The sequence below is a fragment of the Dermochelys coriacea genome, chromosome 5 (assembly GCF_009764565.3).
Source record: "Dermochelys coriacea isolate rDerCor1 chromosome 5, rDerCor1.pri.v4, whole genome shotgun sequence".
Classification (NCBI taxonomy): Eukaryota; Metazoa; Chordata; order Testudines; family Dermochelyidae; genus Dermochelys; species Dermochelys coriacea.
The window spans coordinates 12,981,681-12,991,564 of NC_050072.1; the positions used below are offsets into that span (position 1 = coordinate 12,981,681).

General features: G+C 38.0%; 1 protein-coding gene across 1 annotated transcript in view; it reads left to right on the top strand.

The window, feature by feature from the left end:
• Positions 1-9,377, top strand: part of C5H18orf25 (chromosome 5 C18orf25 homolog) — a 76,629-nt gene extending 67,252 nt beyond the window's left edge. Inside the window, exon 5 of the mRNA XM_043514529.1 lies at positions 6,475-9,377. Coding sequence (XP_043370464.1) covers positions 6,475-6,664 — 190 coding nt within the window. The 3' untranslated portion in view covers positions 6,665-9,377. The remainder of the gene's footprint in view (positions 1-6,474) is intronic.
• Positions 9,378-9,884: the final 507 nt, after the last annotated feature.

Consider the following 9,884-nt stretch of genomic DNA (forward strand, 5'->3'; position numbering starts at 1 on the left):
CTTATCTCAAAGTCAAGCCCCATATTAAAATTATTTTATAATTTGGAATGCCGATGTGCACAGGTGCAACACTCACATTATAGGAACTCTTTTGTATTGACAAATAAGTCTATTAATACATTTTAGCAAAATCACACACACTCTAACTCAGTAAGGTAAATAAAGATAATATAGAAAGTACATCTGAACATCCATACTCTCACCATCCCTTGCAGAACAGCCTGAAATATTAGCCATTATCTTCCTCATCACCATCACCTTCCTCATCTTCACCAGTGGCCATCATTCTGGCCTCTCCCAAGGGCTACATCTCTCTCCAACTGACCACATGCTGGGATGCCACTTTTATAATATGTTATGCTGACGTTACCATGTCTCATGCATATTCAGCAGGGGTTTCTTCCCTCTTCCTTATATGTATTTCCTCCCCTTACCAATGTTAACATGTCCTTCTATAGGTTACTATATTCATGATTTTAACTCATCATGTAAGTCAGTTCGTTGCCCTGCCACTTTTGCAGTTGGCTATTCTGTTCAAAACCTTCCAGAAGCTGGTGTTTGTTCATGTTCCTGTGGTTGGCTGATGTCATTATGGACAAAATTGACTCCTACACTGTACTTCCAGTTCCCCAAAATGTATGAGTTACCTAAGTTTATCTATGCTAAAGTTTGTAGGCCTCAGTCCTCATGCTAACTGCTGAAGCCAATATCTTACAGAATACAAGCCTGTAGGTTCCTTGCATTACTGCTGAATACAATAAAGCAGAATGTAATACAAAGCAGTGAATATAATAGGGCTACAGACACCCTTCCCTTGTTAGGGTAATAGTTAATGAAGCTTATCACATACATTTAGGGCCTTACCGTATGCTTAAAACCTGTGCTTTACATAACCCAATAGATGACTGATAAAAAAGAAGTGCCTGCCAGTTAGTATATGTGTATAAGTGCCTGTGGGTGCAACAAAAATATAAACCTATGACTTTGCACTCCAATTGACCATAAAAATATCTTGATATTCAGTCATTACCATACTGGCTATCTCCACTATACGTCACCCTTCTTATACACGCTACTCACTTGGTTAACCTGATAGGCTACCAACAACAATGACGATAAATTCTGTTGGTACCCTCCTTCTGGCCACACTGCTGTATGTCCACCTTAAACATCTTGTATCCACCAATGTACTGATACCCCCTACCCAGACAGGTCATCACTGGAGTTTCCCATGTTGGGTGATATGCTACCAGAGGAGGTAAATTGATGCATTTAATGTTGATGTTATCTTCAAGATGACCTACTGAGTGGATAGCTGCAAAGTGACTGAACACATCCTCATCTGGATTGAACACAGGCAAGGAGGTGCCGTGATGTAATCTTAGTTAAATAAGAGTCTTAATTAGGGTGCAGTGTCACAGACCCCATATCTGAGTTGTTCTCAATGGCAATTTTAAATAAGAATTAAAGCAAGTGGCTCTTCCTGTTCCGTATTTAAAAACAGTTTCAACAATATAGTTTAGCAACTGCTAATCCTTGATTAAATGTGGGGCCTTTCCCAATTCTAAATTGTGCTATATGTGTGTACTGTATGCAGAAATTGATATGACAATTGTATCCATTACTACTCCTGGCATAAGTGTAGCCACCTACCACCCTGGCATTATTGATTAGAGGGCAGACCTTTTTCCAGGATATTAAAGGTGACATGGCTACATTTATTAGTTTATAGTTAAGGTTTGCCCTTTTACCTGGTATGCCCTTTACAATAGGCCCATTTTAGATACATATTGTTTTCTAGTACATATAAACGTTGAAACCATCAGTTCAGGCAATAAATTCAATACTGTCCATAATAATTAGTCGTCCCTGAGTTCAGTATACTGCCATTTGAGGACAAAATCATATGGCTTCGAAGATACCAGTGCACCAAAGAGTGGGCTACTGCCATTGATTCCAGACCATAGTTACTTCAGCCTTAGAGGTCTGAAATCATTTGGAGGTTTACAACAAAGTCTGGTTTTTTTGCTTCCTTCACATGGTACAAGTACTGGAGCTTGAGAGTCTGCATGTAATTGGCCAGGTGCTTCCCTGAACAAACTGTCAGGACAGCAAGACTGCTGTATTGTAGCTGTAATATAGCTATGAATCCTACATTAATATGATGGTGGTTTGCTCAATGAACTTCTGAATTTTAATCTGGGTTCTGCCAAACTGGCCACATTGCTTGACAAACTCTAAATCAAAATACACATCGATTAGTTATGTTTGTCTCAATTAATAATTTAATTTTAACTATCTTTGATTTCTGCAAAGATTGAACCACCCCAGCTGTAATATAGGGACGCACCCATTGTAATTAGATTTTAATTCTAATACTGAAATAGTGTGGTACCACAAAGAAAAATGTTTTACTAGTAATAATTTTATTATTTACACCTTTGCGCACAAAAAGATTGTTGCAATAAAAACAGAAGTATGAAAAATCCTAAACTAGTCATGTGCCACAAAACATAAAAATAAATCCAAACAAGTAATCCCAACATACCACAAACTATACCACCAATGGATTAAATATTGCTGCTCAGAGCAAGCCCAGGAAACCTAAAGGTTGAAATTATTAAATGTCCTGGGTTTACAACCTTGGTTTGTCTATAAAATAAGTTTAATGATTTAGTCAGGAGCTTGCTTTTCTTTAATCTTTAAATCCTAGATTAAAACAGAAATGGGCAAAAAAGAAAAATATTATAACACATTCTTTATTTAGGAAATATAAAGGGAAAATTGCAATTAAATAAATTCAACGTTTTATTTTCATGAACTAGGACCTATAATAATAAGCATGATTTATATTGTGGTAGCAAAGTTTTCTACCTGTTGCTTGTGAGAGGCATCAGTAGTTCCTTAAAAAAATAATTCCCGTGTGAAGCAGAAAGATTATATGTTGCTGACTTCCTTTACCACGTTGGGTAAGTCTGGAATTGCAACTAACTTCATCTATTTTTGGAATAATAATGCACAACCAATTAGTTAAATTAGGAATTTATCTAATACAAACATGCAAGTAACAAAACAATGTAAATACTTAATGCTTGACTATTCCCTAATGCTGTTTCCTCGCTCCTTTTTCTACTTTTTCTTATGGAGGATAGGTCCATCAATGGCTATTAGCCAGGATGGGCAGGGATGGTGTCCCTAGCCTTTGTTTGCCAAAAGCTGAGAATGGGTGATAGGGGATGGATCATTTGATGATTACCTGTTCTGTTCATTCCCTCTGGTGCACCTGACATTAGCCACCGTTGGAAGATACTGGCTAGATGGACCCTTGGTCTGACCTACTATGGCCGTTTTTATGTTCTTATGCACTGCTTCCCCCATCACTTACAGGTTAGAGGAGTAGTAAACAGAGTTTGCTTTATCTTGTACATGCACATTTAGACAAGGTTATGTCTAGTATGTCTAAAGGATCCTGAACCTTATCTCTTAATTTATGGGATATATATTTTTAAAATTTTATATATATGTAATTAGATGTTTGATGAGTCCCTACTCTTTAATAATATGCTGCCAAATTCAAGTTAGAAGCAATTTTCTTTGCCTACTTCCCCTTTTCCTCCCAAGCACAGAGTGCAAAAGTACTTCCCCTTTCAGCAACATGTTAGTCGCTGGTCAAAGCCTAAGTGATTTTGCTGTTGAGGATTACTTAGAAATTACAAGCTAAAGGCACAGAGCCTGTTATCTTGGTGGATTACAGGGTATGGGCTAAATGCAGTTACAAGGTCTCTAAAATAAAGCTTTCGGTACTTTCTGGTAGGTAAGGGGTTTTCCCTTGTTCCTTTGATACTACTTATTCAATCATTCCTTTATATTACCGTTTAATTTAGTCTCCGGGGATTTTAACATCCTACTTTGGTGGAAGTTGGATTTATACTAACAGCTGTGCTTAGACAGTCTTGTTGCTTCTCATTTCTCCATTTGAGTCATTACCCACTGATAAGCATTAGTTGTTACATTACATTAGACATACGATAATATGAACAAACCCACAAGTTAGGGCAATTAAAAATTAGTCTATGTTGCATTCGTATGAAACCTCCCCCATAATCTTTAATATGTTTGTATGCTATGTTTTGGTCGACTGCAACCGGAATTCCGAGCAGACTCTACTCCACTTACCTCCAATTCCTACTTCAAACGAGCTCAATTAAATCTTACTAGCTAGCTGCATTCTAAATCTGCACAATAAGCACTTAACACTGTATATATGTAGAAGTTTCAGAGTAGCAGCCGTGTTAGTCAGTATTCGCAAAAAAGAAAAGGAGTACTTGTGGCACCTTCGAGACTAACAAATTTATTTAACAAATATATAGAAGTGTCCATTCTTAAATAATTAACCTCTTAACCAGTGTCAACAAGTACTTGAACAAGTCTCAAGAAAAGCAGAGGGGATGGGGTTCTGCTCAGTCTCTCTTCCCTCGATGGCTAATGTGCTCTTAGATCGAGACTAATTGCCCCGTCGGGACCTACAGAGGAGCAAAGGGGAGGCTGCTGATAAATGGATCTGGGCTCAGCCCGGGAGAGCTGAAGGGACTGAAATAAGGTATCCCGGACCGTACAAGTTCTGAGCTACTGCGGTCTCTTTGCAGCACTTCAAAGTCGCCAAATGCGACTGCCATTGTAACTCTTATAGGTACCTCAAAATTACAACCAGTTTACAAAGCCCCTTTAACATGTGTATAAAGGAATCCCCTCCTTGCGTGATTCTAAACACCAGTGACTAGTTGATAATACCCAATGAGGAGTGCAGTCAAGCTGATGTCCCACATCACCCACTTGCATCCCTTACACGGTTATAATTTCCTTGGGCATCTAATGGTAAGAGACAGGTGGTTACCCATCTCTGGCATGCCGAGTGAATCTGATGGTCAAGAAATCAAGTGCTCCTCTGTTTGATGTGGGTCTGTGTTACTACTGTCCTCCAGGAGGACATACCCTCCCCCTCTTGCTAAGAAAAGAAGAAATAGTAGACTAGAGGCAAAGAACTAGAAAAGAGGAACAATAGCAGAGGGGGAAAGAGCAAGTCCCTGGTGAGTTACAGTGAGTGTTTCTGACAGGAACCAAATTCTGACTGAGAGTTTACCTGGATTTTAATTTAGATTTTACCAGAGGTGAGTTTACATATCCTGGGTAGGGAGATTACCGCGGTATGCCCTCAGGGTACCTGTTCAGGCACCAATCTGTAGCCTGATCTATAGATTATGAATAAGAAAACCCAGTTATCACCTTAAGGTTAGACAGGTTCTTATCCCAAGATCAAGCCCTGTATTATTAAAATTCTTATATAATTGGGAACCCCAATGTGCACAGGTGCAACGCTCACACTATAGGAACTCTTTTATATTTACAAATAAATAATCTGTTAATACATTTAGCAAAGTCGCACACACTCTAACTCAGTAAGGTAAATAAAGATAATACATAAAGTACATCTGAATAGCCATACTCTCACCATCCCTTGCAGAATAGCCTGAAATGTTAGCCATTATCTTCCTCATCACCATCACCTTCCTTATCTTCACCAGGGGCCATCATTCTGGCCCCTCCCAAGGGCTACATCTCTCTCTCTCTCTCTCCAACTGACCACACACTGGGATGCAAATTTTATAATATTACTCTGATGTTATGTGTCTAATGTATATTCAATAGGGGATTTTCCCCTCTTCCTTATTTGTATTTCCTCCCCTTACCGACGTTAGGATGTATAGGTTAGTAAATTCATGATTTTAACTCATCATGTAGGTCAATTCATTGCCATGGCACTCTTGCGGTCGGATGTTCCGTCCAGAACCTTCCAGAAGTTGGTGTGTATTCATGTTTCTGTTGTTGGCTGATGTCATTATAAACAAAATTCCCTGCTAGGCTCTACTTCCAGTTCCCCAAAACTTATGCGTTACCTAAATTTATCTATGTCAAAGTTCATAGGCCTCAATCCTCATGCTAACTGCTGCAGCCAGTGTCTTACAGGATACAAGCCTGTAAATTCCTTGCATTACTGTTGAATATAATAAATCAGAATATAATACAAAGCAGTGAATATAATACAAGTATGCCTGCCCACTGGGCTACAAAGGAAATAAAGGATAATGGCTTATTTTTTAAAAAATAATTGTACAAAACATAGGTATGTCCACTATAATCGTTGCAAGGCATGTATCATCTCCTCTGTTAATGGGAATCTGGTCTCGTTTGTGTGTGTGTGTGTGTGTGTGTGTGTGTGTGTGTGTGTATAATAAAATCTGTAGTAAGTCATGTTGACAGAACTTCATGGACGCCACAAATGGAAAAAGCACGAGCAAATTTTGAAGAGAGACCTGTTAATTGGATGCAAATTAACACCTTGAAATATTGCAATTAAGGATCTTATATGGAGAGTTGACAGTAGTGTTAATGCTTTTGCTCTTCGCTTTGTTGCAGGTGTGCCCATCCTAGGGGAGGTGTGATTCAGAGTGTGTCTTCCTGGAAACATGGCTCAGGCTCACAGTACATTAGCACTCGGCAAACACAGTCATGGACAGCGGTGGCCCCCCAGCAGAATTGGGCTTCACCCCCAGAAGTAGTTGATCTCACTTTGGACGAGGATACCAGACGCAAATATCTACTGTAATGCAATGTCACTGTGTTTTTGCCCACGCCATCCCTTTCCCTCTTTATGGCACGGAAGTTCATTGTTGTAGCTTCAGCTTCAGAAGCCCTGTTCTTAGCATTATGGACTTAAAACTCCTGGAGAATTTCCTTTTCCATCAGAATGCAGTGTCATTTTAATATCGCTTCAAATATTTTACTTTCTCAAAGGAGGATTTTTCCTAGTATGAAAACTTGATAGCACTGAATTTAAATGACACCTACGGTTATGCATTGTGTGTGTTAATCTAAAGAAATAATTGTGCAGACAGATACACGCTCCCATCCTCTCCCACCACTGATATCAAAATGATTTTAATTTACCAGTAAATTGATTTTGTTGCTAGAAGCTAGTGTTTTTGTTGTGTGAGCATCAGAGACAGTGATGGCCTGATTTTGAGAAGTGCTGAGCCCCCCTCCATTGATTTCAATGGAACTGCAAGTGCTCAGCCCTTCTGAAAATTGGACCAACAGTATTTACCCAATTTGATTTGGTTTCTTCACCAGCGCAGGACTGTTGTTTTATAGAAAGGGCCATAACATGCACTGGACAACTTTTTAATTCAAGGATTGTCATTTTCTATGTAATTTATAGTTTACATTCTGTTCAGTGCTGTCTTCTGTCTGTCTTGGCTATGGTGTTTTATTGTTCATTTGCCACAGCATGTTACATTCCCCCTCCCCCCCAAATAACAATGACTTAATAGCAGCTGATCAGCATAAAAGTATAAGAAAATAGTCACGAAAAGACCCAGCATCCCTGCCCATTTTAAAGGGAACTGAATCCCTTGCATTTTAGGATCCTGCTTTTTTTTTAACCATGCCTCTCAATCTTCTTCCTTCTGAAAGGTTCCTTTTGTACTTCATCTCTTTCCTTCAGTCATTTTCTCCAAAAACTTACTCTATCGGGCCCCATTTCAGCACAGCACTTAAGCAGATGTGTAATTTTAAGCACCAGCGTAGCCCCATTGATTTCAATGGGGCTACTCAAATGTTTAAAACTGTCATTGTGCTTAAGTATTTTGCAGGATCAGGGCCTACACTTATCCTTTCGTTTTAAGTAGTTCTTCCCCATTTACCTATTCTTAGGTCATGTTTTCCATCCTAGTGTTTGAGCCTCTCTTAGGGTCTGATCCTGCAAACACTTAACTACCAAAGCTGGGTGTTTACTACAGTGAAATCAATTGGACTAGACACTCTAGTAAGCATTAGTCCCTATAGTAAGTATTGAAGTAGCCCTTAATCACTCACACTGGCTCCTGTTCAAGGTAAAAACCAAAGACTAAACTTCAAAACAAGAGGATGTTCACTTTAAATACCTATTGTGCAATTGAAATGTGTCCTTTTGTATTTAAAATGCTTTTAATGGAATTTTTCTACAGTTCCAACGCAGAATTTTTACCAGCTAGAGTTACGCAGCAAGTAGAAAGGACACCGTGAGTCTTGATCTGGTTGATTTGGTGTCAGTTTATAAGAGCGCAAGGTGGCTTCCAAAAATTTGCTGTACGGACAAGAATTTTGCCTTTAGTAGCACAGATTTGTTAAAAAAAACATTGATTCTAGTATTGTTAATAGTAAACAGTTTGCTTTGCTTCAAAAAGTGGAAAGGTTGTGACTGCACTTTAAAGAGCAATTAGGTAAAGGATTTATGTTCTGTTTTAAAAGTTTCTAAAACATTAAATGGTGATCAGCGTGTTGCATGACCATAACCTATAAGATATATTTGGTGCTTCTAGTAATTGGTCTCTTTGTTTGGGGGTGGGAGGGAGTGTAGTGAATGGAATCCATACTCATTGCAATAGAGAACTGTCCTGTAATATTGGTTCACTATATTAATAGTGATTATTGATCTTTTTTCTAATTGGTTAATTACATAACTCATCCATCATTTTAGCAGATGCTGTAGGTTAACTGGGAAAGATGACTTAGTGTGGCTGCTTTTTACTGTTTCATGAAGTTGTCTTTAAAAGATCAGTTTCTAAGAAAGCTGCAGGGACCCATTTGTAGTCCTTCCATTTAAAAAATTGCAAACAGACTTTCTGTTTCTCAGTTTGTATATGATGTGACTTCCATGTATATATAAAAATGACTGCATCCTAACCAAACTTCCTTCAATTGTGCACTGTGTTTGTTTTAAACAAATCATGTATTTTAGTCTGATGCTGGTTTTCTTTTTTTATTTAAAAACACTACATATTTCTTTTATTCTTTTAACAAATTTTAAAGGGTAGTGATCCAAAACCCACAATCACTGGATAGCTAGGAAGTATTTCTTTTTTTTTGTTTTGGGGGATTTTTTTTAAGAGAGCAAAAGGTGCCTGGACAATTTTGCTCTTCTCAACAGGAAAGTGAAATGTTAGCCATTGTATGGCTAAGAACCAATGCACTTGGGGCCTGATCCCAAAGCCCACTGAAGGCAATCGGAGGCTTTCCATTGACTTCAATGGGCACTGTCTTAAGCCCTTTATGGTTCAGCAGTTCCTCTATTGCTAGCTTGGAATCTTCTGCAGTGGAGACAAATCATTGCTTAGAATTTAATGTTTAAAATGTGCAACTCTAGTTAAAACTTTGGTTCTTCTTGACACTCATTATTTAGTTCTCATTTTCCATCTAGTATTTAATGGTCTTTGGAGGAAAAAAATAATAATAAAAGAGTGTTATATATATATATATATATATATATATATAAAAATAAATATATATATATTTTTGGTGCAAGATGAGACCTTCTGTTTTTTGAAACAAGTCTGTAGCATAAAGGTTAAACTATTTTAAGACAAAATAAAATAGAGTGTATTATTTAAACAATATTACCTTGTGTGGGAGTTTTTTTTCCACTTCCATTTAATACTGTGATATTTGGAGTGCCTCCAAAATAAAGCCTTTAAGCTCTGAGAGTGGGTTATATACTTTTAGAATTCAGCACTATTTCCTTCTCTGACATTCAGTTTGATGTCTAGAATGTTAAATGTTTTATTTCCTCACCACAAAAGCTTTCTTTTATCCAGCATGTCAAAGACTTGGTCCAGCACAATAATTTTGGATTATAGTACTGATGGGAGGTGATAACTGATAACAATGGATAGTGGATTCCTATATTTATTTATAGGACCTAGGTACACCATGGGTACCAGCAAGACAGGTTTCTACAAACCATTCCCACCATGTGCCTTAAACCTTACCGGCAGGGACCACAAGTAGGG